The sequence below is a fragment of the Halichoerus grypus genome, chromosome 4 (assembly GCF_964656455.1).
Source record: "Halichoerus grypus chromosome 4, mHalGry1.hap1.1, whole genome shotgun sequence".
In the NCBI taxonomy this organism is placed as follows: Eukaryota; Metazoa; Chordata; class Mammalia; order Carnivora; family Phocidae; genus Halichoerus; species Halichoerus grypus.
The window spans coordinates 193,566,478-193,592,302 of NC_135715.1; the positions used below are offsets into that span (position 1 = coordinate 193,566,478).

General features: G+C 61.6%; 1 protein-coding gene across 9 annotated transcripts; it reads left to right on the forward strand.

Annotated features, from left to right (window-relative positions):
- The first annotated feature begins 3,537 nt into the window (after positions 1–3,537).
- Positions 3,538–25,825, forward strand: D2HGDH (D-2-hydroxyglutarate dehydrogenase). Of its 9 annotated transcripts, none has more exons than XM_036068890.2 (10): positions 3,538–3,614; positions 4,476–4,843; positions 10,206–10,263; positions 10,967–11,106; positions 11,756–11,949; positions 12,469–12,637; positions 15,097–15,240; positions 18,088–18,230; positions 21,409–21,574; positions 24,727–25,825. In XM_036068890.2, exons 2-10 carry the CDS (start codon positions 4,486–4,488, stop codon positions 24,984–24,986), a joined length of 1,632 nt encoding a protein of 543 aa, XP_035924783.2. In that variant the 5' UTR covers positions 3,538–3,614; positions 4,476–4,485; the 3' UTR covers positions 24,987–25,825. The 9 variants fall into 9 exon arrangements, with proteins under 9 accessions (XP_035924783.2, XP_035924786.2, XP_077927741.1 ...); XM_078071616.1 differs by having other exon boundaries at positions 3,554–3,614; positions 4,684–4,843; XM_036068896.2 differs by lacking the exon at positions 3,538–3,614 and adding an exon at positions 3,730–3,977 and having other exon boundaries at positions 4,684–4,843.

Genomic DNA, 25,825 nt, shown 5'->3' on the forward strand with positions numbered 1-25,825 from the left:
GTTGCATAAGTATCTCCAAAACAACAGCCATAGATAGAGCTTTGGAGACAATAAGACATGAGCAGAGTAGCAAGATTTATTCCCTGGAATGCCGTTTGGGCCAGCACGGGTCCGCTGCCCCTCCCTGACTGTGAACGCCGATGCGACAACGCTGTTTGCTGGGGAAAGAATGTCCTGCCACCTGGCCCGGCTCCAGCCCCGCAGGGGCGGTGGGCGCCTGCCGAGGATCGCCCCGTGAGGCCTGGCCACCTACCTCAGGGTGATGCCCACCAGACTCCGTCTGCCTGCTGGGCACCAGATCTGACCCGGAGGTGGCTGCAGAGCCCTGTCCCTTGGGTTGAGGGGGGTCCCTGTTGCAGCCGCACCTCAGCCAAGGGTGCGGGCCCTCCACGGCTGTGGGGTTTCCTTGTAGGGAAGGAGCGCCGTGTTCAGAGGAGACTCAGCATGTTCCTTGCTCTCAGTGCTCTGTTAGCAGTCAGCAGTTTGACCAATAGCCTCTCGTTTTCCTCTAGAACAACACATGCTGCACTTACAAAAATAATTTGTTAAACTGAGCCCCCCACATCCGTGGCTGTGCTCGTGGAGCTGCTGCAGACCCTGAGCTGAGGCCCGTGTGACTGGGGTCCCCGGGCGGGCGGGTGTGAGATGCCACTGGCCATGGCCACGGAGCCTGGTGGCTTCCGGTCTGCACGGGAATGACGGGGGTTTGCTGGGACGCATGGGGACGGTGGCTTCGTCCCGGGCGGCCACGCGGCACTCCCGACTGGTAGCTGGCAGCCCTGGCCGGGTCTGCCTCGAGCAATAACACCCTCCGGAGAGCAGCTTCCCCGTGTGGCCGCGGCTGGAAGTCGGAACACTTGCCGCGGGCCTTGGAGATGGGAGGTTTTCCTCAGTTGTTAGTGAGCCGTGACTGGTCCTTGTTACCTGTGCCGAGAGGAGTTTTAAAACAAAGTCTAAGAAAAATGTTCTCATTCAGGAGAGAGTTCTGTGAAGTTTCTTTCTTCCTACAAATGTATTTTGTGGTGTTCACTTTTACCACATTTCATCCAAAAAGATGATGCAGCTTTAACACGAATGTTACATTTTATTTTCAAGGAATTATCTATGTTCCCTTTGTAAAGGAAAGATAATATTGTAAATCTTTTTATTAAATAATGTAAAGATGTATATCTGTATTTTTGGATCATGTTATAGATTATGGATATATTGTTTAATAAATAAAGTATTTTTTGGAACAAACGTTTGAGAAGGAGTCATTCTAGGAAGTGATAAGACCTCAGTGCTGTGGCCAGAGATGGTAAGTACACCCTCCGCTGAACTGTAAAGGGGTGTGCAGTGAACGGGAGGAGAGGTGTTTGGCTGCCCCGGGCCCGGGCAGTCCCGGCCTCAGCTGCCGCGGGGTCAGGAGCTGGTGCCTGAGCCCACAAGAAATGTCTGTGTAGAATACTTTGAGTTGCTGTTTTATAAAGGCATAAAGTGCTTTCTCTGGAACAGAAGGTCTGCCCTCCCAAATCTGCACAGGTGTGAAGACCCCTTTGGGAACTAAATAGTACTTAGGACATTTTTCCTTGAGGAGTGTTAATGGTCAGGGTCCTGAAACCCAGCTTGGTCACCACGACGGAGAGGCCCAGGCTCTGACCTGTTTTCCAGATGACAACCAATTCACAGACCCAGAGTCCTTGCTGGAGGGAGGGTGAGGTTCTGGAGGAAGGGCCTGGAATTTCCCTCTGGGCCCTCCAAGGGTGCTTGCAGCCATTTGTGGGGGTGACTGCCTAGGAAAAGGGAACACCAGTGTGTTGTTTTGGGGTGGGTGTGGTAATCTTCACTGGCTCTGAGAGGTTGCTGAGTCCCAGAGGTCCACGATGCTCCTGGTCGACTGGTCCGTGATCAAGTGACCGGTAACATCTGTCTGAGTGTGTCCACAGACCTGTGTGCTTGTAGCGGGGGCGCTGATTAGGATTCGGAGCTGGGGGGCTGGCTGCACCGCTTTGGGTAAGGTGGGGAGCAGGGAAGGGGGTGCCCTGTGGAGCTGGGACTCACGCCTGAGGGGAGCGCGCTGCCCGGTGGTGGCTGGCACCCCTGAAGGGAATGTGACGAGGCGGGGAGCTGTCACAGCGCTGGGGGTGATGCCACAGGAACACCCAGTGGGCCTCCCCCGCCTTTGTCTTCCTCAGGTCAGAGGCCTAACAGGCCCCACAGGCCAGAGGTCAAGGGCGTGCCAGAGCCCAGGGCGGCCAGCCCTGGAGGGGCTGTGAGAGCAGCGTTCCTGCCAGGTCTGGGTCCTGGTGTCCGCGTCACCCAGCCTTGGTGCGGCCCCTCTGACCTCTCTGCACTGGAGTCCCCGCTCTGGGCCTTTGTTCAGGGAAAGGTTCAGGCTGTGTGCACCGGCCGCTTTCTGAGCCTTGTGGGCTCTGCCTGTGATGCCTACCCGACTTGCTGGAATATCTGCCCTTTGGCTGGAGGTGGGGTCAGGGCAAGGTGCTGGGTGCTTGGGAGCCAGAGTTCCCTGCTGGGGGCAGAGGTCTGCGGGGTGGGCGGACAGTTCTCAGGGGGTAGCCAGAGACCCCTGGGGGGTCAGAGTTCCCTGCTGGGGGCAGAGGTCTGCGGGGAGGTGGGGCAGTTCTCAGGGGGTAGCCAGAGACCCCTGGGGGGTCAGAGTTCCCTGCTGGGGGCAGAAGTCTGCGGGGAGGGGGGGCAGTTCTCAGGGGGTAGCCAGAGACCCCTGGGGGGTCAGAGTTCCCTGCTGGGGGCAGAGGTCTGCGGGGAGGGGGGGCAGTTCTCAGGGGGTAGCCAGAGACCCCTGGGGGGTCAGAGTTCCCTGCTGGGGGCAGAGGTCTGCGGGGAGGGGGGCAGTTCTCAGGGGGTAGCCAGAGACCCCTGGGGGGTCAGAGTTCCCTGCTGGGGGCAGAGGTCTGCGGGGAGGGGGGCAGTTCTCAGGGGGTAGCCAGAGACCCCTGGGGGGTCAGAGTTCCCTGCTGGGGGCAGAGGTCTGCGGGGAGGGGGGGCAGTTCTCAGGGGGTAGCCAGAGACCCCTGGGGGGTCAGAGTTCCCTGCTGGGGGCAGAGGTCTGCGGGGAGGGGGGCAGTTCTCAGGGGGTAGCCAGAGACCCCTGGGGGGTCAGAGTTCCCTGCTGGGGGCAGAAGTCTGCGGGGAGGGGGGCAGTTCTCAGGGGGTAGCCAGAGACCCCTGGGGGGTCAGAGTTCCCTGCTGGGGGCAGAGGTCTGCGGGGAGGGGGGGCAGTTCTCAGGGGGTCGCAGAGTGGGGGGCAGAGTTCCCTGGAGGGAGCCCCGCAGCAGGACGAGGAAGGGGGCGGTCAGGGTGGGCTACGGTAGAGCCGGCCCTCGGGAAGGGCTGGGAGAGGGCGTGGAACCTTGCCGGGCACACGGGTCAAGGCCGGCTGTCTCGTGGTGCGAGACGGGCCAAATGACGCGCCGGGCGCAGTAGCCGCCCGCAGGGCTGGGGGCGGGGCCTGGAAGGTCTCCTGTCCCGTGGAGGGCGGGGCCTAGCGGGGGCGGGGCCGGGGCGGGGCCGGAGGGCGCCAGTGCGCAGGCTCAGTCGGTCCAGGGTCGGGCGTGCGGCGCTGGCGGCGGCGGCGGCGGGACGGGCGCGCGGACGTGAGTGCGCGCGCGTGGCCGCCCGGGGCCTGGGCCGAGGGGCCGCGGGGCGGCGGGGCGACGGGGGCGTCGCGACCCAAGGCCGTGCTCTAGTGCGAGCCCGCGGGGCTGCGTCCCTTCCCCGGCGTGGGTGGCCCCGGGTCCCGGCCCTCGGCCCCGAGGGCTTCGCCGACGGCCGCCTCCCCCGGCGGGGAGCCGCGCTCGCTTTCCCGGGGGCAGAGGGCGGGCGCGAGCCCCGAGGGCAGCACTGCCCCCGGTTCCGGCTCGGGTGGCCGGAGCGCCGAGTGCCGGAGTAGCCCGCGGAGGGGCGCCGCCCCGGCCCCTGTCCCTCGCCCGGGCGGCTGTGCGGGCCAGCTGGTGCAGGTGCGGGACCCGCCCGCAGCGCGGCCGGCAGCCGGGAAGCTTCCCTTCCCCACCCTTGCTTTTAATTTCTGCACTTTTTAAACTCGTGACAATGTGTACATAAGACATAGAATTTACCCTTTGAACCATTTTAAGTTGCATAATTCAGCGGCATCCGTCCTTTTCAGTGCCTTAGACCCTGGTTTTGTCCTGAAGCAGGAGGGGTTAAGAGGGAGCTGTGTTATTGCCAATGTTAGAATCGGACTCAAGCCAGCTCCAGCCAGCGTGGGCCGCGCAGTGAATTCCCAGGAGGGAAACCCGTGCCTGGGTCAGGCTCAAGGGCAGCTCGCCCAGGGCCTCTGTCCCCCATGCCCCCCAGCGCGCCTCTCCTGGAGGCCGAAACCTCACTGCCTCACCGTGGAAGACACGTCTCTTCCTGGACCTGACCTGGACTTGGGCTGTGCTGGGCTTCCTCTCGGTAGTATTCCAGAGTTGCAGGTCCTATCACTTGCTTTTTAGGGCAGGAGCGATGGTGCCCCATCTGGTGCCCAGGCAGCTGGTGCAGCTCTTCCGGTGGCAGGTGGTGTGCGCTCGGGGAGCCTCTGTGCAGCCCAGGACATGGGCATTGGTGTCCAGGATCCCCAGCCTGCTCAGCCCTTGGGGGGCCACGGGCACCAGCCACCTGGTCTGCAGAAGCAGCTCATCCACATCCCCCTGTGCCCCCGAGGTGGTGCTGACCCAGGAGCGCTACCCCGTGACGCGGCTGCCATTCTCCGTGGTGTCTGAGGAAGACCTGGCAGCCTTTGAACGCATCATCCCCGGCAGGGTCGTCACAGACCCGGAGGTGCTGGAAGCTTCCAACGTGGACTGGCTGAGGACGGTCCGAGGTGAGTGAGGGTCTGTCCTCATGCTTCAGGGGGATGGGTGTGTGATGAGCTTTGGGTGGAGGAGCCTGGGGTCACTGGCACATACCCCTTCTTGTGCTGACGAAAAGCTGTACTGTGGTTTTAAAGTCTTCTGAGAACAACATTCATAGAGGTTTATTGGTGGGTGCGTGACCTCTGCAAATCAAAAGACAAAAGAGCCCCCTGGCTGCTCTGAGGGATGCACGTTGATTCCTGGTGCTGCTGTGACGGAGAACCACACACTGTGCAGCAGAAGCTTACCCTCCCCCAGGCCCGGAGGCCAGAGGTCTGCCAGGAGGGCGTGGGCCAGGCCATGCTCCCTCCAGAGGCTCAGGGAGGCTCCTTCCTGCCTCTTCCAGCTCCTGGGGGCTCCAGGCGCCCCTGGGCCTGTGACCGCTTCACTCCCATGTCCGGCTCCGTCTCCTGGTGGCCTCTCCCTGTGTGTCTGTGTCTCAGACCTCCCCCTGCTTCTCTTTAAGGGCACCTGGCCTCACCCTAAGTCCAGGACCTTCTCATCTCAGGATCCTTAACTTGATTACCTATGTAAAGACCCTTTATCCAAATAAGGGCACGTGCACAGGGTCTGAGGGATAGGATGTGGACGTACTTTGGGAGGGCCAGTCTGCCCATGGCAGCTCTCTTGGGCAAGATGCGTGGGTGCTGGTTTGGCCGCCCATGCCTCCTTCCTCTCAGCACACGCCTGTTCGTCAGCTCCTGGATTCTCAGCCTTCCAGACCCAGCACACCCTCTCCCGTGAGAGAGAGCTTCTAACACTCTGTGTTCTCTCCTGGAACATTTTCGGAGATAACGTAAGCTGCCTCTTCAGACAGTTACAAAAACCAATACGATGTTCTTGCTAGAACATTAAAGAGAGCTAGAAGACAACCAGTTTACAACAAAGTTATGTATTAGACACGGAATGCCTGGGCATTCCAGGACCGCAGGCAAGGCTGGATCCGGCGCACGTGGGACTTGAAAGAGCAGTCAAGGGGGGTGTTGTGTGGCGGCGACTCAGCCACTGCAAGGGAAAACTCCGAGAGAGGGTCCAAACCAGCTGCGGCCTGAAGTATAGTGCGTCTGGAAATGGTGCGGAGTCTTGAGCACGTGGAGTTAGGGTGTGGGCTCAGATCACCGAGACACGCTGTACTCGCAGGGAAAGACAGGCCGGAGACCTTGGAAGTCTTCGGACTGTTCTTCTTTTTTTTAAAGATTGTATTTATTTGAGAGCAAGATAGAGACAGAGATAGTGGGAGAGAGCACGAGCAGGGAGGAGAGGGAGAAGCAGGCTTCCTGTCCGTCCCAGGCAGATGTTAACTGATGAGCCACCCAGGCGCCCTCCTCGGGCTCTTCTTTATGGCCTAAGTGCCCAGACTGGAAGGGCGTCCAGCCCCACCCTGCCCGCTAAGTCAGGGCCTCGCGGGGGGGTGGGGGATGTTGCCAGGCTGCGAGCCCACCACCCGCACAGGGCCTGCAGGCTTGTGTGCGGTGCTCCTGGAGGCAGGAGAGGGTGCTGTCCACCCTCGGCTCAACCAAGCCGGGCCCCGGCCCTGGCTCGGCACTGCTGCCTGAGTGCCAAGCGCCACAAACTGGGGATGGGGCTCCCACCTCAGGTAAGAACCCAGTGTGCTGGGTGCTCAAGGCTTAGGGTGTCTTCCTCCTGGGGCTTCCAGAGCAAGTGCACCCTGTGACTGGGATGCGGACTGTCTGCCCTCCCTCCCTGGACAGGGCTTGGCTGTGTGCTGGGGGCTCTTCCTGGAGGTCTGTGTGCCTGTGTGGACGACCCCCCACCCCCACCCCTGGCTGCTGACAGCTGAGCTCAGGAGGGCGGCACTGGGGCTTATTCGTGTCTGAATCCGCAGGACTTGATGCCCAGCACCTGCCCAGTGGGTGTCTGCTGAAGTAGTTTGTTCAATTTCTGTCTAAATCACCCTTTTGTGTGGCTTTCTTTTGAGAAGAAAGCATGTCTAAACTTACGATCATTTAACATTTTAATCTCGGAGTTCTATAGAAAACGCAGCTAGTAAAAGCTGATTAGGATTTTACAATTTTCTTAAAAATGGATTTTATTTGAAATGGAAACTGTTAGTAAGTATCCTGTCCAAAAATTAGATCCCTTGCTCATGGGTGGACCCCATAAACTTCGGTGGGCACCTCATTGTGTGTCTGCACATGGTGCAGGGCTGGGGTCCCAAACATGAAGCTGGACAGGAGGCTCACCTGAGGGACGGTGGCATGAGCTGCACGCCAGGTGGGCATGAGTGCCCAGGAAAGGCCCCCATCACAGGCTGTTTCCTTGGAGTCTGGGGAAGCCACCTGGAAGGGTGTCCTGGGACAGGAATAGCCAGCGCAAAGCCTCTGAGCAAGGCCACGCTTGGCGTGTTTGTGGAGCCATAGGCCCAGGTACAGCTGGAGTGGATGGACGAGGGGGAGGTCAGAGAGCGAGGGGGCCAGGTCATCGAGACCTCAGGGCTGTGTGAGTCCTGGTAGCTGATGGGGGGCTGCTGGGAGGCCAGGAGGAGAGAGGGGCCCATGGCCTGAGGTGGCTCCCGTGTCGGGGGAGGCTTTCACTCCGCAGTCGTGGAACCTGGGAGCAGAGCACGAGTCTTCGAGGGCGGTCAGCTGAAATGGTATCGGGTTCTGTGTGTGCGGAAGGAAGAGTCCAAGATGTGCTCATGGGCGAATAGGGTGTCAGAGGAGTCAGGATGCAGGGCCCCTTGGCCTGAGCAGTTGCAGAACTGGCCTTCCACTTGCTGAGTAAAATGGCAGGAGGTGCCGCTCTGTGGAGAAGCCAGAGGTCTGGGCCTGGACAAGTCCAGATGGACACGTGAGGGGGCCTGTTGGGCTGTGAAGCCGGCTAGCCCAGGGCAGGGTCCGAGGAGGCTGGTGACCGCTGTGGTCCATGGGGGTGAGCAGGCACCAGCCAAGGGGACCGAGCAGGTGTGGCCGGGGCTCCGGGGAACCTGGTGCATGTGTGAACAAAGGGGAAGCCAGGGGTCGGCAGGGATCGGCAGGGGTCGGGAGCAGCTGCTGCACTGGGGACCGTGGCAGGAGGCCGTCCGTAGCATGGAAGTGACACGTGTGCCACTGGAGCTGTTTGTGGGGGCTTGGGAGGCAGACGGGACCCCCGTCTGGTGGATGCACTGTGCTGTCGGGGGGGACAGAGAGCTGAGGCTGTGGGGACGGGGTCAAGAGAAGATGTTTTTTTCCTTTTCGGGGCTGGTTTCGGACGAGCCTGCCGTCGCAGCAGGTTAATAGTGGAATGATCTGGTAGAGAGGGAAGAGCGAGGAGCTTGGTGAGAAACGGGGGGTCGCCGTGAAGTTGCCCAGGAGGTGGGCGTGGAGGGACCCGGGCCCAGGGAGGGGTCGCAGTCTCAGGGGGAAAGACAGTGGGGGCCCGTGCAGAAGCAGGTGGGTGCTGCTGAGGTGAGGCTGGGGGAGGCCATGGGAGCTGCGGTCTGTGGGAGGGGGGAGGCGTGTGAGAGACTGCTGCCTGTCCCCCGGGAGGCAGGACAGGGAGGGCCCAGGGACTGCTGCCCAGGGGTGGGAGGAAGCAAGCCGGGGAGTCGTTCCCGGAGCCTGGGGAGCAGGACCCTCAGCCCAGGTTCCCAGGGAGCTGGGAGAGAAGAGGCAGGACCCGAGTTCGAGGTGAAAGTCTCATGTGTCAGGGTCAGCAGCGTCCTGCAGAGGTTCAGATGGGCAAGATCTGAGGCTTGCCGGCCACTCGGTCTGTGCCACAGTCTGTTGTCCGAAAGCAGCCACACCAAATAAATGGGCATCAAACTGTGTCCACACAGCTCCACTTACAAACGTGGCCCGGGCTGGGCGTGGCCTGCACGCGGGGCTTGCCAGCCCTGACGTAGCTGGGTGCTCTGGTCACTGGGAGGAAGGCAGGGAGACTGCCCGCTGGGAGCGCTGGGGGTGTGCATGCTGTGACAGGTGACAGGCCATGCCCCAGGAGGGTCCTCTCGTGCCCCAAGCCCAGTGGCACCCTGAGTGAACGAGGGCCTCGGACGGCTGCTGGGAAGCCAAGAGGGCCGAAGAAGCAGGTGGTGGGCAGCATGCGGACGGTGCCGCTGAGACCAGTGAAAGGCATCTGTCCCCTACCAGTCTGCTGAGCCTGCCTTTGTCGAGCGGAAGGACACGAGCTGAGGGCCAGAGAGACTGACGCTTTCGCCTCAGCTCGTCCCTGACCGGCGCCCTCCAGAGCTCTGACTCTGCTCCATCTGCCTTTGCTGCTTCTGTTTTCCCCTCTGTCCTTTGAGTCCGTCCCTAACCTCTGAGGCTCTGTGCACATGAGACAGGAGACTAGGGCATAGCTGGAGTTTCGAACCTTGGGGGCAGTCTGCCCGAAGATTCCTTCCCTGCTTCCTCCCACACGTCCCAGAGGAAACACAGTCATCATCCAGCAGCATGTCCACGGCTGCCTCCCTTTGGCCAGCGTCCTGAGGTGGACAACAGAGCCCTAAGGCCTCCTGGAGGCTCGGGCAGGGGTGTGCTGGGAGAGCCAGTTACTGAAAAATTGTTAGAATTTTGCAGCAAGCCAGTTGTGAAACACAGCCCTTATTAAAAATTAAAGTATGTAAATATATGATTAAGTTATATTTAAAGCAAGGATTATAAATATATATATATTTATAATTTATAACAAAAAAAAGTAAGCGAAGAAATACAGCCAGATCTCAAAGCCGCATGAGAAGTCACTGACGTGGGCGGGGGGGGGGTGCTGTGCCTCCCGCCTTCCTGAAGCCTCCTCACCTGCTTCTGCATTTGGAACAAAGTCAGAGGGGCAGAGAGAGCCTGCCTGTCTCTGGGAGGCGGTGGTCAGGAACACCGACGGGCTGGCATCCAGGGGCTCCTGCTGGCCACCTCTGGGCTCCCATAAATCGAAACAGCTGAGAGCCGGCACCTGGTGCATAAAACAAGAGCCGTGAGCGCACACCGCTTTGATGAAACACTTACAGGAGCGGGATGGGAAGCCCCCTCCCCGCGGCAGAAAGTCCAGTACTACACACAGGTGGAGGGATGGATTCGGACAGGTCACTGGCTCGATGTCAGGTGTCTCCCCACAAGGGATGTGCGGTTATGGGGGAAACACAGTCACTCCCAGCGAGCAGCCAGGCAGGTGCCCCCGGCCGTGGACGTGGGCCTGGACGTCCGTGCCGTGGCCTCCCCGCCCAGGGAGGCGGGGCCCGTTTTTGACACCTCGCCCTTGTCCTGGAGGTTCGCGGGCTTGTTGCTGACTGCGGTTGTGCGGGTGGCCTGCAGAGGAAGGAGGATCTTCCCTTTCCGGAGGGTAGACTGAGCGCTGCCCTCCGTGAGTGTAACGTGCTCCTTGGTGTTGCAGGTGGTAGCAAGGTGCTGCTGAGGCCCCGGACCTCCCAGGAGGTGGCTCACATCCTCAGGTGAGGAGCCGGCACCGCGGGGGCCCACGGGGCCGCGGCGGGCGCCTGGGGAGGGCACGCATCAGGGAGGGAGACAGGCCTTTTCTTGCAAACAGCATTCTTTCATTGTTCTATGCCAGTAAACTCACGTTGAAATTGGAAAACAGAAAACCATAAAGAAAACCCCGCGAAAGCAAGCCCTCTCTTCCCTCCAGAGGTGGCCCCTGAGGGGTTTTGCTCCCTCCAGCTGCTCCTTCTCTGCCTGGAGTGGTTAACTGCTGTCACATCGTGTCTGTGATGGGAGCGCTTCTCTGTCTTCCCCATCTGGCCGTTTCCGCGCCACGTCTAGGTGCTCCTTGCGCTTCCAGGCCAGTTTCTGGCGGAGGTCTGACGGACACGTGGGGGGCTGCGTTGCTTTTGGTGGACAGCAGGGGGTGCTGCTGATCGGGGCCTTGTGCAGGGAGGGGTGTGGCCTCTCAGGAGGTTCCCCCCAGGAGTGCCACCCTGTCCGGGACCGTGCAGCCTCATGGGTAGACCCCGGTCTCCTCAGACTCACCGGCCGAGCACAGGGACTGAGGAAGCCCCCATGGAGGCCACGGGCAGGAGGAAGGGGGACTCAAGGTTCGGTGGGCTCGCAGCCAGGGTTGGCCTGGATCGCGTCCTGCAGGGATGGTGGTGTGGGTGGAGGGACGGGACCCCGATACCCGTCCTGTGCTTGTCCCAGGTACTGTCATGAGAGGAACCTGGCTGTGAACCCGCAGGGGGGAAACACGGGCATGGTGGGGGGCAGCGTGCCCGTCTTTGATGAGATCATCTTGTCCACCGCCCAGATGAACCAGGTCATCAGCTTCCACAGCGTGTCAGGTAAGCCTGCACTGCGGCCGGGTGGTGGGGGCCCGGGCTGGGGAGGAGAGGCCCGGCTCTGTCTGCCCTGGGGGTGCTCTCTGGCCGGTCACTCAGGTGGCTTGTGCGGTGGGGCTGAGGTGAAGGGGGTGGGCTTTTGCCGCAGCCCCTCCGACTCTGACATTTTCTGACCAGGACGGCCCTTGGAAATGGGGTGCAAAGGGTGGGGTACAGGGAAGTACCAGGCGCCTCCCGCTCAGTGGCCCCAGCAGTCTGTCCAGCAGGGCATTTGGGGTGGGCCATCCTCTGTGCTGGGGGCACCTGGGCACGGGAGCTCCATGCCAGCAGCGCCCCAGAGTCACACATCCCCGGTGGTGGGATCAGCCCCGGGCGAGGGGCTGCTGCCTTTATAGCGACGCTCTTCAGCTCTTTTCCTCAAGAGTGTGTGCCTGAGGACTTTCTTCTTTACTTTTGCCCTAGCAATTTCTCTTTCTCGTGGTAAACAATAAGGGTCACTTCTGGGGGACGGGTCTGGGGACACGCTCCCTTTCCTCGGTCCGGGTTTGGAGGGGGACCCCCGCCCCGGGGCTGACCCCCGCAGGGGCCCCGCGATGAGTCTCCTGGCTCCTCCTGGGCCGAGAGCATCCGCGGCAGCGCTTTGGCTCGGCAGGGACCCTGGTGTGCCAGGCGGGCTGTGTCCTGGAGGAGCTCAGCCGCTACGTGGAGGAGAGGGGCTTCGTCATGCCCCTGGACCTGGGGGCCAAGGGCAGCTGCCACATCGGGGGGAATGTGGCGACCAACGCTGGTGGCCTGCGGTTTCTGCGCTACGGCTCACTGCATGGGACTGTCTTGGGCCTGGAAGTGGTGAGCTGTGGCGCCGGCCCGCTTTCCTCTGTGTCCCCTGTGCCCGTGTCCGAGTGGCCCGGCTCCCCAGCCTCTCCCCAGTGCTGAGTGTGCTCAGCGTGTGAGGTCTCCGCAGGGGCCCCGACCCGGCTTGGCTCTGGGGGGTCTGTGCCCCCTTGGGCACTCTCTCTGGGTCTCGGGCGGTTGGGGCGGTGCGGGGTGAGGTTGGGAAGCCTTGTGGATGAGGGGTCTACAGGGTGCGGCTGGTGCAGCGTGGTCTCTGCCACGCCCCTGCTCCGCCCTGCCTCCTCGCCACCCTGCTTTGGGCCCTGAGCTCCCTGGGGGTGGGAGCATGAAAGTCCTTCTTTCAGCCCGATTGGGCGCCTCAGGCCTGGGGTCACCCCGGGGCCTCCGACTGGGGTGGGGTGGGGGCTCATGCCTGGCTCTGCTTTCTGAGGGCCCCCCGGGCATGGGAGCGGGAGGAGAGGGGTGTCCACGAGGGCCCATGTGTAGGATCTTGCTTCTCTCCTTCTCGGCTAGGTACTGGCCGATGGCACCATCCTGAACTGCCTGACCTCCCTGCGGAAGGACAACACGGGCTATGACCTGAAGCAGCTCTTCATCGGGTCGGAGGGCACACTGGGGGTCATCACGGCTGTGTCCATCCAGTGTCAGCCCAAGCCCACAGCGGTGAACGTGGCTTTCCTCGGTAGGCAGGCCGTCAGGGTGCACCACTCGGTGCCCTGTCCGTCGGCGTGAGGGAGGCTGTTGCCGCCTCTCCTGGCTTCTCTCCGAGGGATGGTGCTCCCAGAGTGAGGTCTGCAGGGGAGCCTCCCCCGTCTCGGGGCAGAACACACTTTGTTCTGGAGCAGAACTGGGGCTTTGCTCAGCTCTGCCACCCTGTCTGGCTCGTTGACTCTGAGGGAGATGGTGTCATTTCTGGTGTGTGCGCTCCCGGATCAGTCACAGCCGTAGGAACACTGCCCGCCCTGTCCCCTGCTGTCCCTGCTGTCCCCGCCCTGTCCCCTGCTGTCCCCGCCCTGTCCCCCTGCTGTCCCTGCCCTGTCCCTGCTGTCCCTGCCCTGTCCCTGCTGTCCTTGCCCTGTCCCCGCCCTGTCCCCCTGCTGTCCCTGCTGTCCCCACCCTGTCCCCCTGTCCCTGCTGTCCCCGCCCTGTCCCCCTGCTGTCCCTACTGTCCTCACCCTGTCCTCCTGCTGTCTCTGTCCCCGCCCTGTCTCCCTACTGTCCCTGCTGTCTCCGCCCTGTCCCTCCGCCGTCCCTACTGTCCCTGCTCTGTCCCTGCTATCCTCCACCCTGTCCCCCACCCTGACCCCGCTATCCTCCACCCTGTCCCCTGTGCTGTCCCCGCCCTGTCCCTGCCCTGTCCCCTCCTGTCCCTGCTGTCCCCGCCCTGTCCCCCTGCTGTCCCTACGGTCCCCACCCTGTCCCCCTGCTGTCCCTGTCCCCCTACTGTCCCCGCCCTGTCCCCCCGCTGTCCCCGCTCTGTCCCCTGCTGTCCCTACTATCCCCGCCCTGTCCCTGCTATCCCCCACCCTGTCCCTCACTGTCCCTGTCCTGTCCCCCGCCCTGACCCCGCTATCCCCCACCCTGTCCCCTGTGCTGTCCCCGCCCTGTCCCCTGCTGTCCCTGTCAGTGCGCACCGTGCATTCTGTGACTTTCCAGCATGGGGAGCCCTCTTGACCCCACAGGACTCCCCAGCTGCCCCTCGGGTCCTCTGCTTCCAGACTGTGAACGTGGGCTTGTCTCTTTCTCCTCTGAGTCCGTGTCCTGCCTCGTCTCCACTCGGAGCCTGTCCTCTTCTGTTAGTTCAGAAGCTGTGGAGACACCCACTCTTCTAGAGGTCACCGCGGGTGACTCAACTCCCAGTTCCTGCGTTCGGTGCGTTCAGCGGTGTCTGAACCCACAGCAGGATGCAGGATCTTACGGTCTCTAATCTCTCGGCTGTAATTATTGTTTTCCTACAAACGTGCCGTTCCCTCCGCTCGGCGTGCCTTTTTGCCCTGGGACCGTGCTCCCTGTAAGCCCGGTCTCTGCCGGCCCGTCCGAAGTGCCTTCACTCCCCTCGCTCCTGGAGACACTGTCGCACAAGCCGGGCTGCTGAAGATCATCCCGCGTCCTGCGCTTGCGCGGTGGGTCGTAGGGAGGCCTGCCACCCTCCGCGGCCGCTGCTCCCAGTGGTTCTGGCGCTTTGTTCTTTAGTGACTTTAAAGATTATCTCTTTATCTTCGGCCGTCTGTGGTTGGGGTATGTTGCCTGTGAGCGCACATTTTTACCTCGGATCTTCTGAGCCTCCTAAGCCTGTGTCTTGGTGTCTCGTCAGTTCAGGTCTGCGCCGTCTTCCTCCCCCTTGAGGACTGTGGTTGGACCCACGACACAGCTTTGCAGTCCGTCCTCTTAATCTCTCTCCCACGGATTCCACCCTTTTACACCCGCGTCGCGTTCTGGGTAGTTTCCCGTCTGTTTTCCATTTGCCAGCGTTCCCGTCAGCTGTGGCCCCCAGGTGGCCGAGCCCGCCACGTCCAGCCCCACGTTCCAGCCGTGGGACCTCCACGTGTTCCTGGGTGTGCAGAGTAGGCCTCTGTGCCTGGCCTTGCGCTCTGCGGACACACTCCCCTGACGCCCACAGGGCCGGTCAGCGCGTCCCATCTCGGCCCGGAAGACCCTGCACGTCCCACCCCCTCCCCAGTGCAGGGTCGGTCTCCTGGGCCCTTCCCATCTGCCCCCGGCCGCTGCATGGCCAGCTCCCTGGGCCTGGGGCGCCTCAGAGGCTCTCCTTGTTCCGTAAGTTGAGTGACTCACCCAGGGCTGCTGGAAACCCAGTGCTCGCTGTGCTGAGAGAAACGTGGTGAAGCCATTGGCCGGCGTGGCCCCGTCTCTGGCCCCGTGTCTGCGCCACGGCCCCTCTGGTCCCGCCACCTTCCTGAGCGCCCTGGGTTCTCAGACGAGCGTTTCCTCCTTGATCAGCACTACCCGTGACGTGCGTGCCGCTGACCAGCGGGTGTCCCTGTGGGGTGCTCTGCTGCTCGGGCCGCCCCGCTCGCCAGGAGCCCACCCGCCGGGGCCGCTTGGCGCAGCTGCTCTCCAGGGAGCCCTGGGGGGTCCGGCCGGGCTCGGGTGCTTGTGCCTGAGGTCTGGCTGTCTTTGCAGGTTGCCCAGGCTTTGATGAGGTTTTGCAGACCTTCAGCAGCTGCAGGGGGCTGCTGGGTGAGATCCTGTCCGCCTACGAGTTCATGGACGCCGAGTGCATGCGGCTGGTCACGCACCACCTGCGCCTCACCAGCCCGGTGCAAGGTACTGGCCCCCCGTGGGCGGGCGGCACCCGCCGCTGCCCTCACGCCCGGCTCGTGGGGCCCGCTCACGGGCCGGCAGTCCTGTCCGCAGAGTGGGGGGTGGCAAGGAGCAGCCTGCGCAGCTCCGGCATCGCAGTAACCGACAAGCGTGTGGTTCTCTGACCCGCGTCGTGAACGTGCCCCCAGAGCTGGTTCAGTGGGTGCTGCCAGGGTCTCTGGGAAGCCACAGTGCGCCGGTCAGAAATGCTTCTCTTCGGCCAAGGGGGGCCACCCCTCCGTGGAGGCTCGCAGGGCGTCCTTGCACGTTAGCCGACAGAACGCCGGCTCAGCGTTCCAGAAAGCAGTTTGGCATCACGCACCTGGAGGACAGAAACGTTCCGCTGTGGATCTTGGTATTTCCACTTCTGAGATCTTCCTACAGAAACGGTGGTGGTTTTAGCGCAGGCGATCCCGGCAGACGCCACAGACTGGGGCGTGCGCACAAGACGCTTGCTTCTCGCGGTCCTGGAGGCTGGGAGTGTGAGATTGTGGGGCGGCTTGGCTGGTTTCCAGTGCGGCCGGCCGTGTCCTTGCCGTGTGCTCACCTGGCCTTTGTGTGTAGGGAGATCAGTGGTGCCTCTTCCTCCAAAGTGGGCAGCAGTCCTGTGAGATCAGGGCCCCACCCTTACGGCCTAATGTAATCTTAATTACCGCCCTACAGTCACATTGGGGGTGGGTGAGAGCTTCACTGTGGGAATTCGGGGGGAACACAACTTAGTCCTTAGCAGTCATAAATACGGAAAGATCTTTACACTCTGGATTTTTAATGAGGTGCTGCTTTTAGTACGGGAAGCCAGGAAACAATCTAAATATCCAGTAGTAAAGAAATAAGGTATGATACAATCACTGGAAAGATGGGGGGCCCATGGGCGGATGGAGGGTCCCTGCGTGGACAGCATCCCTGGGCGGATGGAGGGTCCCTGCGTGGACAGCATCCCTGGGTGGATGGAGGGACCCTGCGTGGACAGCATCCCTGGGTGGATGGAGGGACCCTGTGTGGACAGCATCCCTGGGTGGATGGAGGGTCCCTGGGCGGATGGAGGGTCCCTGGGCGGATGGAGGGACCCTGCGTGGACAGCATCCCTGGGTGGATGGAGGGTCCCTGGGCGGATGGAGGGTCCCTGGGCGGATGGAGGGTCCCTGTGTGGACAGTATCCCTGGGTGGACAGAAGGACCCTGGGTGGATGGAGGGTCCCTGCGTGGACAGCATTCCTGGGTGGATGGAGGGACCCTGCGTGGACAGCATCCCTGGGTGGATGGAGGGTTCCTGGGCAGATGGAGGGTCCCTATGTGGACAGTATTCCTGGGTGGACAGAAGGACCCTGGGCGGATGGAGGGTCCCTGCGTGGACAGCATCCCTGGGCGGATGGAGGGTCCCTGCGTGGACAGCATCCCTGGGTGGATGGAGGGTCCCTGCGTGGACAGCATCCCTCGGTGGATGGAGGGACCCTGGGTGAATAGAGGGTCCCTGTGTGGACAGTATCCCTGGGTGGACAGAAGGACCCTGGGTGGATAGAGGGTCCGTGTGTGGACAGCATCCCTGGGCAGTTGGAGGGTCCTTGCGTGGACAGCATCCCTGGGCGGATGGAGGGTCCGCCACCCAGTAGAGGCCACCCTACTGTCCCAGGCAGGTTTCAGTGTGCAGATCTCTTTGACTGTGGAAGCAGACAGGAAGGAGCGCTGTCGAAACATGCTTGGTCGCTGTATTTTGCAAGCGGGCAATTTGTTTTTTCATTTTTATTTGTCTTTGTTTTCCAAATTCCCTTTTATAACCATGTTTTACTTTTGTAATTGGAAAAGGAGCCAATCGAAATTAAAACCCTCCCAGTGTTTTCTAGGACATAAGATAAATTAAAGAGCAGAATTTGCATTTCAGCATGGAAAAATGCTGATATCTGGAAAACATTTGTTCTCTTTATAGTAGGACAGGTTTGTAGTATTTTTCTGGAAGGCACTTTTAATATAGTGCTAAAAGGAAGAGCTGTGCATTTGGTGAGTTTTCATTGATTTCAATAAGTTAAAAATAAATTCACAGTACCCTTGAAAAATAAACAGGCTTAACATTTTTTTATAGTTCCTAAAACATTTTTTTTAAACTTTAAAAAAGATATGTTGGGTAAAATCATGCCTTTTTGCATGTTGCGCTATGCATGATGGGCATCACAGGCCGTCCTGGGCACGGGGGCCTCTCCTTCAGCCCATGGCCTCCCCACCACCGTGGTTTGGTGAGGACGCTCCTCGCCCACAGCCCCGTGCAGGTGCCCATGGCGTCGCTCAGGGTGGTTCGTATGGTTTTGGGGAGTGCGGTTTCTCTTCCAGTGAAAGACCTATTTTTATTTATTTTATTTTATTATTTTTTTAGTAATCTCTACACCCAGTGTGGGGGTTGAAGTCATAACCCTGAGGTCAAAAGTCACACTCCTCCCACTTAGCCAGCTAGGCGCCCCATGAAGGATCTGTTTTTATTTTTATATTTATTTGAGAGAGCGAGTGAGCACACACTAGAGCGTGGGGAGGCGTAAAAGGAGAGGAACAAGCAGACTCCCTGCTGAGCGCGGAGCCTGACGGGCTCGATCCCACGACCCTGAGATCACGACCCGAGCTGAAGCCAGGAGTCGGGTGTGTAACCGACTGAGCCCCCCAGGTGCCCCATGGAAGACCTATTTTTAAGCCATTGGAGATAAAGCCTGGACCGAGTCTTCCTGCTCCGTGGGCCGCACGAGGGCCGTCAGAGACGCTCAGCCAGGCCGGCCCAGACCCCTCCTAGCTCTGTCCGATGGCCTCTGTTCACCCATTCTGTGCCTTCCAGAAAGTCCGTTCTATGTCCTCGTCGAGACCTCAGGCTCCAGACCGGAGCACGATGCTGAGAAGCTGAGTGACTTCCTGGAGCAGGTGCTGAGCTCCGGCCTGGTGACGGACGGGACCCTGGCCACGGACCAGGTGAAACTCCAGGTGCGTGGGCGCTGCTGGCGCCTCCTCGCGTCCCTCGCGCCCAGCTGGTCCAGGACGTCTGCGCGGGGCCCCGTGTCCAGCTCGGAGCGTGTGGTGTCTGAACGTGAGCAGGGGTCCTGCCTCTTGGGAAATGTACTTTGGGTCTCGTCATTATCAGCGGTATTTTATTTTATTTTATGAATTTGATTTAATTTAATTCAGTTTTTTATTTACTTTTTTTTTTTTTAAAGATTTTATTTATTTATTTGAGAGAGAGAGTGAGAGACAGAGAGATGATGAGCAGGGAGGAGGGGTAGATGGAGAAGCTGGCTTCCCGCAGAGCAGGGAGCCCAATGCGGGACTCGATCCCGGGACCCTGGGATCATGACCTGAGCTGAAGGCAGACGCTTAACTAACTGAGCCACTCAGGCGCCCTTATTTTTTATTTACTTTTTAAAAAACATTTATTTGAGGGCGCCTGGGTGGCTCAGTTGGTTGGGCGTCTGCCTTCGGCTCAGGTCATGATCCTGGAGTCCCGAGATCGAGTCCCGCATGGGGCTCCCTGCTCAGCGGGGAGCCTGCTTCTCCCTCTGACCCTCCCCCCTCTCATGCTTTCTCTCTCTCTCAAATAAATAAATAAAATCTTAAAAAAAAAAAGGTTTATTTATTTGAGAGACAGTGTGTGAGCGTGAGTTGGAGGGAGGGGCAGAGGGAGAGAACGTCAGACTCCCTGCCAAGAGTGGAGTGTGATGCAGGATTCCATTTCACAACCCTGAGATCATGACCTGAGCCGAAACCAATAATTGGACACTTAACTGACTGAGCCACCCAGTGGGAGCCTCCGTGACCATCCTGGGGGGTCCGGGGCGCCGGGAGCCCCCGTCACCATCCTGGGGGGTCCGGGGCGCCGGGAGCCCCCGTCACCATCCTGGGGGGCCCGGGGCGCCGGGAGCCCCCGTCACCATCCTGGGGGGCCCGGGGCTCCGGGAGCCCCCGTCACCATCCTGGGGGGTCCGGGGCGCCGGGAGCCCCCGTCACCATCCTGGGGGACCTGGGGCGCTGGGAGGCACTGTCCCATATTTGTGCACCGTGGTCCCTGGGGCTGTGGTGTGAGAGTGGCCAGCTGGGGCAGGGTTGAGGGAGGACGTGCGTCTGGGCCAGGGCTGTATGTGAATCTGGGCGCCCCCGGGCGTGAGTGGGCAGCCGGGTCTCAGGCTGGCTCTTACGGTGGACCTGTTGGGTTTCCTGGTGTACCTTGTTATTAAACCTTCTTCTTCACAGTTGTTTTGTGAGTTTAGTAAATACTAAGTCAGGAGTTCCAGCGCTGTCGAGGCACGTCCAACCCCACCTGCAGACGAAGGGCCTCACGCCGCGGCCTCGTCCTGCTGGGGAGTGAGGACCTGTCTCCCCGCCCCGCCCCCACCGCTCCGTTGTCCCCACTGGGTGACCTCCCCGCTGGAGGAGGACCGGGCAGGGCATGGGGCTGTGTCCTCCGGGTGTCCCGTGAGTCTCCTGCAGTGTCGTGCAGGCCACGCCAGCTGGAGGGACGTGGGCAAGTCCTTCACTCCCAGGACGGGCTCGGTGCTGTTCTCTGCTGCCAAAGACGCGTAACTGCGTCTCCACATTTGTCTCTGTTTCTTCCTAAATGTGCTGCGTGTCGGCAATGGGAGTGAGGAGCAACCCCGGGCCTTGGGGGCAGTAAGGACAGGCTCCCCGCTGCGCGCTGGCCCGTGCCCGGTCCCGTCTCCACCAGAAGGAAAGCTGGTGCTCCAGGCTTGTGCTGGGGGCTGGCGGGCAGTGCTGCCCGAGGCTCGTCGGCCACAGCGAGTCCCGAGAGCCGGCTGCCCGGGGTGGGCGGCAGCATGGGGCTGCGCGGGCACCCACGCTGGTCCCTGCTCGGTCTGGACCGCTGACTCCACAGCGGCGTTCTCCAGCGGCCCCGGCACACTGGAGGAGCTGGGCCGGCTCCCCTCGCAGATGGCGTTGCCCTGGTAGGCAGGACGTGGCATGGTGGTGGCCGGGGGACATTCCCGAAGGGGCCTTTGAGCAAAGATAGGAGGGAAGCAGGAACAAGCCTCAAGGATACCTTTGCAGGAGCACAGGGGCCCCGAGGGGCTTGTGCCTGCCCGGTTCCAGAGCATCCGAGATGGTGGGATGAGCAGAGAGGGTGGGTGGCAGGCAAGGGATGAGCAGGTCTGTGGCCGCGGTAGCATGTGGCGGATGTGAATGGACGGGGAGAAGCCTGTGGGCAGCAGGACGGCCCTGCAGCGCTCCAGCTTGGGTCCAGCGGCGAGGCGAGCTGTGCGGGGTCGTCGCTGGTCTGGCTGTGTGAGGAAGGTGGCGGGCGGGAGCCGCTGAAGGTTGGGCGCAGAGAGTTGGGGAGAGGGCACAGAGGGACCTCGCAGTGACCCCGAAAGCTGATGAGAGAATCGGGGAAACCAGACACTGGCGGGTGTCCGTGGCAGTAAGGGGTTCTTGCTGCTCTTCTGGGGGCGGTCCTGGCTCTGTGCGCGTGTGGAAAAGCAGGAGGAACCAGTGCTTCCCGCGCTGGAACTTTGCCGTGACAGTTCCTGACTCGGGGGACACGTGGAGGGCAGGACAGGGGCCAGCCCCACAGCGGAGCGATGGCGCATGCGGCTCTGTTTCCTCCGCTCCGTGACCAGACTTCAAGTGTCCACCATGACCGGTCATCCAGCCGAGCCAGTAAACCACGGCGGCTTTGTCTGGAAGGGCAGTGATGCGATGAGCCCCGCTCCCCAGGCCCCTCAGCGCCCCGCGCCACCCTCATGTTCCTGCTCCAGCTGCCAGCACCCCTGCCCGCCCGCAGCCTGTGTGTGGCTTGGGCAGCCCAGGGCCCCGCGGCCCCGTCCCTCTGTCTGCAGTGTCTTCCCTGCCCAACTCTGCTGTCACTCAGGTTCCCTCACCGACCGGCGGCCCCGACCATCACTCAGAGTGTCCTCCGTCCTCCTGGAGAGGGGCCGTCGGTGTGTCCTGGGGTGAGCCGTGGCCGCTTTCTGGGGCCTCGTCCAGTATGGACTCTTGGATCAGAGCCCCATGCTTGTCACAACACATTTCAGTCACCTGGAAAGTTCCGTCATGACCTTCCCGGTCACCCCAGGCCACCAGCGTTCTAACTGCTGTCAGCACAGACACCCTCACGGTGCTCCCTTTGACTTTGTCTGTTTTCTGTCCATCCTAGGCGCTGTGGGCCCTGAGGGAGAGGATCTCGGAGGCGCTGAGCCAGGACGGCTACGTGTACAAATACGACCTCTCCCTGCCCACCGAGAGGCTCTACGACCTCGTGCCCGACCTGCGCGCCCGCCTTGGCTCACGGGCCAAGCACGTGGTGGGCTATGGCCACTTGGGTGAGCCGTTCTGGGGTCGGGCGGTGATGGGGGATCCTGGTTGTTGGGAGAACCCTAATCGTCTTCATGGTTCTTTGGGTATTTTGGAAAGGACCTCTGACTGGCCGCCGCAGTGCCCTTCCCTCGGCCTGGCCTGCGGTATCGCTGACGAGCTCCCTCCCCCTGCCCCTCACCAGCTGGAAGCGTTTTATTTTTTTTATTTTTTATTTTCAAGATTTTATTTATTTGCGAGAGAGAGAGAGAGAGAGCATGAGCAGGGGGAGCGGCAGGCAGAGGGAGAGGGAGAAGCAGGGGGTGCAGGGCGGTGGAGGACCGGCATCTTCCAAGGGCCGGGGGCGGGGAGGGGAGGCTGCGGGGCAGCCTTCCTGCTCGTGGGGCAGAGTACAGCCTGTGACGCTGGCGGCGCCCGGGCGCCCGCTGGGCACGTCAGGAGCGGGTGCCGTGTGTGTCGGGAGCTTCTCCGGCGTCTGGCGGGGCCACTGGGCTGGTTTCCCTGGGGTCAGCGAGGCTGTGTCCCGGCGGGCCCCTTGCGCAGGTGGGGCTGTGGTCCGGGGGTCGCCCGGCTCGGCCACAGCCCTCTGCGTCTTTGGTCTGCGTGCCTGTGTTCTGTGCAGGGTTTTCCCTGGCCTCGTCCTGGGCTGTAGCGTCCTGTAGGTCCCTTCCCCGTGTCCATGCTGGACGCCATCATCACCCCACAGCGGCGTGACCGTGGTCTCTCCCTCGGGCCCGAAGGGTCTGACTGGTTGGCGTTACCGCCTCCTTGGCCATCTGGCGGGAGCTGCGGTGAAGATTCAAGGCTGAAGGTTTGTGCGCTGTGCATCCTGCGGGCACCGGCCACGGAGCGGCGGTCAGCAGTCCGCACGATGGTGACAGGCTGCGTCCTTCTTTTTTTTTTTTTTTTATTTTAAAGATTTTTATTTATTTATTTGACAGAGAGAGACACAGCGAGAGAGGGAACACAAGCAGGGGGAGTGGGAGAGGGAGAAGCAGGCTCCCGCTGAGCAGGGAGCCCGATGCGGGGCTCGATCCCAGGACCCTGGGATCACGACCTGAGCCGAAGGCAGACGCTTAATGACGGAGCCCCCCAGGCGCCCCCATTTTTTATTTATTTTTTAAAAGATTTTATTTATTTGAGAGAGACAGAGCATGAGCAGGGGGAGCGGCAGAGGGAGAAGCAGGCTTCCCGCGGAGCAGGGAGCCCAACGCGGGGCTCGATCCCAGGACCCTGGACCATGACCCGAGCGGAAGGCAGACGCTTCACCAGCTGAGCCACCCGGGTGCCCCTCTTGGGGCGTATTTTGGTTCTGTTTTCCACCCCGGGTGGCGGTGCTGGTGTTACGTGGCTGTGTTGGTCGAGGCTCAGCCACGCCGGCGTCCCTCTTTGGTGCCGCGGCCTCTGCCTGAGTCTCAGCCTCGTTTCCCGTCTGCGGGGCGGGAGGTGACAGAGCTCCACGGGTTTCATTTGCCGGCAGTGTTACTTCTGTTGCCCAGGCTTTCTTCGACCCGAACGCTCCGCGGTGCTGACTTGCCGTGTTTTTCTTCTCTCCCGCGTCACTGGTTTGTCTGGGTGAGCGTTTGCGTGTCCGCCCGGGCGCCGTGGGGCGGTGGCGGTAGCGGTAGCGATGGCTCCGCCTGTCCCCCTCCCCCCAGCCCTGCGGCTCCCCGTCCGCTTTCCCTGCTGCCCAGCTCTGACTGCACCCTGCATTCAAATTTCTCTTCCGTGTCGCTTATCTCTGCCGTGAGTAACACCCATCGAAACCTGTTTGTCGACTTGGACCTTTCGGTGATTGATTGGTATTTTCTATTTCTGGGAAGTTGGTTGAGATGTTTAAGATGTTTGATCTTCTTTATCTCTTATTTCTGTAAACATATGAAGCATTTGTGCCCTTTTTCTGGAAATTGCGGGATCTGAAGCCTTTGTGGGTCAGGTTTGCTGGCTCTTGCTCGTGGTGGCTGCTTTTCTTGTGTGCGTGGAGTTTTTGGCGTGGGCTCGTGTATCTCAGGGCTTTGTCTGTGGGGACTACTTGAGGCCTGGGTCGGAGGTGATTTGCTTGTGCAGCGGGTGCGAGTGGGGGTGGGGACCGAGGTCCCGCCTGCTGGAACCTCTCCCATCTTCATGTTCCAGCTCAGGGTCCGTGGGACCGCCGAGGTAGTGGGAATTCTAGCCGGACCCTGTGCGGGCTGGCTGATGGGTGTGCAGGCCCCTCCGCGGGGGGTTTGGACCTCTGCCCTCAGGTAGCAGCGGTACGCTCCGGTGGGAGGGGGCTCCCCCTTGTGTTCCCTACATCTGACAGGCCCGGAGGGAGGTGGTCACTGGGTCAGAGGCCCCAGGCCTGCCCCCTGTGTTGCCCTGGGGTTTGCTCTGTTTGCTGCAGCCTTGAGGAGCCCCTCCTGTTGGCTAACGAGGCTCTCTGCCCCTCACGGTGGGCAGCAACTCTCCCTGGGCCCGACCCCCATCTGCTCGTCCCTTCCCACCTTCCTGACCTCTGAGTGTGGGAGCGGGGGCCTCCTGTCCGCATCTGCACTTGCTCTTGCACTGAATGTTCGCCTCCCGGGTGAGGGCCTCACTACAGGCCTGTCTGCTGGGGCCCACGGAGTCCTGCCCCCCTCCTCTGCCGGCCAGACAGCAGCCAGCTATCACGGCCCCGGCCCTGGGTCTCCTGCCCGCCTTGCCTTGGCTTCATCCTGTGTCTCGTCATTGCTTTGGGGCCCCCGAGGGGGGTGCACGTGGGCGGTGAGCCAGGCCGTCCACAGAGCCAGAGCCAGGGCGTGTCTGGATATCTCAGCGAGGCCAGAGAGCACGGGGCCAGGGCTTTGCAGTGGGCATTGGCGGGCACATGGAGCTGTCTGCAGAGGCTGCCGTGGGCACTGGTGGGAGGTGTGGGTCTGGTGATAGCCATGGGTGTGGTCTGGGCCCAAGACGCTCACTGGCCGGGCGGGTGGTCGGTCACTGTGAGCTGGGAGCCTCAGAGGGGCCGTGCAGGTAGAGGGGAGGACTTGGAGTGGTCACCAACAGGCCACTTCGGTCACTGCAGGCCAGTGACCAGTGGCACGAGGCGTGGAACCAGGCGTGAGGGCAGGGCAGGACTGGGCCCTGTCAGGGAAGGGGTCTCCGCCTGCCCGGCCTGACCCAGGGGTCCCTGTCCCTGCAGGGGACGGTAACCTGCACCTCAATGTGACGTCAGAGGCCTTCAGCCCGTCGCTGCTGGACGCCCTGGAACCCTACGTGTACGAGTGGACGGCCAGGCAGCAGGGCAGCGTCAGTGCCGAGCACGGCCTGGGCTTCAGGAAGAGAGGCGTCCTCAGCTACAGCAAGCCGCCCGAGGCCCTGAGGCTCATGCAGCAGCTCAAGGCCCTCCTGGACCCCCAGGGCATCCTGAACCCCTACAAGACGCTGCCCGCCCAGGCCTGAGAGGGCCTGCGGGGTCAGCAGGAGACGCAGGAGGGGCCTTGGCCCGGCTCTGGTTTTGCTTGTGGCGGTGGGCCTGCAGGGTTGGGGTGAGCTCGGGGGTCTCTGTGCCGTAGGGCAGCAGCAGGTGGGGTGGTCCAGCCACCAGTTGGAGGGGCCCAGTCGGCCCCCGGGCGGGATTCTTCCTGGCTGCCCTGGCAGTCCTGTTGGGCTGTCTGGTCTGCTCTCTCAGTCTCTGCGCGGGCACTGTCCACCCCTCTGCCCGCTGAGAGAGGGCCTCCTGCTGACGTCCTGGGGGGGCCGGGTGGGCAGGGAGACCAGGCCACATGACGTTCTGCGGTGGGCTGCAGCTGTGGGAGGGGGCATGCGTGGTCCTGTCACTGGGTCCCCCACGCAGTATGCGTCCCTGGCAGAGGCGATGAGCTCCGTGGGAGAGTGTGGGGTCCGTCCCAGAACTCTCACCGATGGCCTGGGTCACCGGCGGCTTTGGGCCAGAGTGACAGGGATGGTCTCCACCCTGTAAGGCATGGTTCCCCCATTTTCTAGAGGACCCATCCATCGGCAAGCCAGTTGTCGGAGTTAGTCATTAAGGGGTCACCCTGTTGGTTTGGAGTGATGTGTCTGCACTCCCGCTTCAGCATCCAACATCCTGGGCCAGGGTGAGAAGCCCCGATGTGCCCGAGAGGGTGTGTGCCGCGGGGCGGCTTGGCGCACACACCGCACCCTGACCCGCTCCCCGCTGTTGCCCAGGCCGGGGCCGCTCCTGGGGCTGTGGAGAAGGTCCAGACACGTGCTCTCTCTCGGCTGTAATGAGCTTCCAGTAAAATGGGAATGAATCATGA

What these genes read in the sequence shown, in the direction of transcription:
- D2HGDH (XM_036068890.2), top strand. Translation starts at nt 4,486, where the DNA reads ATGGTGCCCCATCTGGTGCCCAGGCAGCTGGTGCAGCTCTTCCGGTGG. An exon ending in CAGCTTCCACAGCGTGTCAG is followed by an intron (nt 11,107 to 11,755) that starts GTAAGCCTGCAC and finishes TTGGCTCGGCAG; the next exon opens with GGACCCTGGTGTGCCAGGCG. An exon ending in CCTCACCAGCCCGGTGCAAG is followed by an intron (nt 15,241 to 18,087) that starts GTACTGGCCCCC and finishes TGTGCCTTCCAG; the next exon opens with AAAGTCCGTTCTATGTCCTC.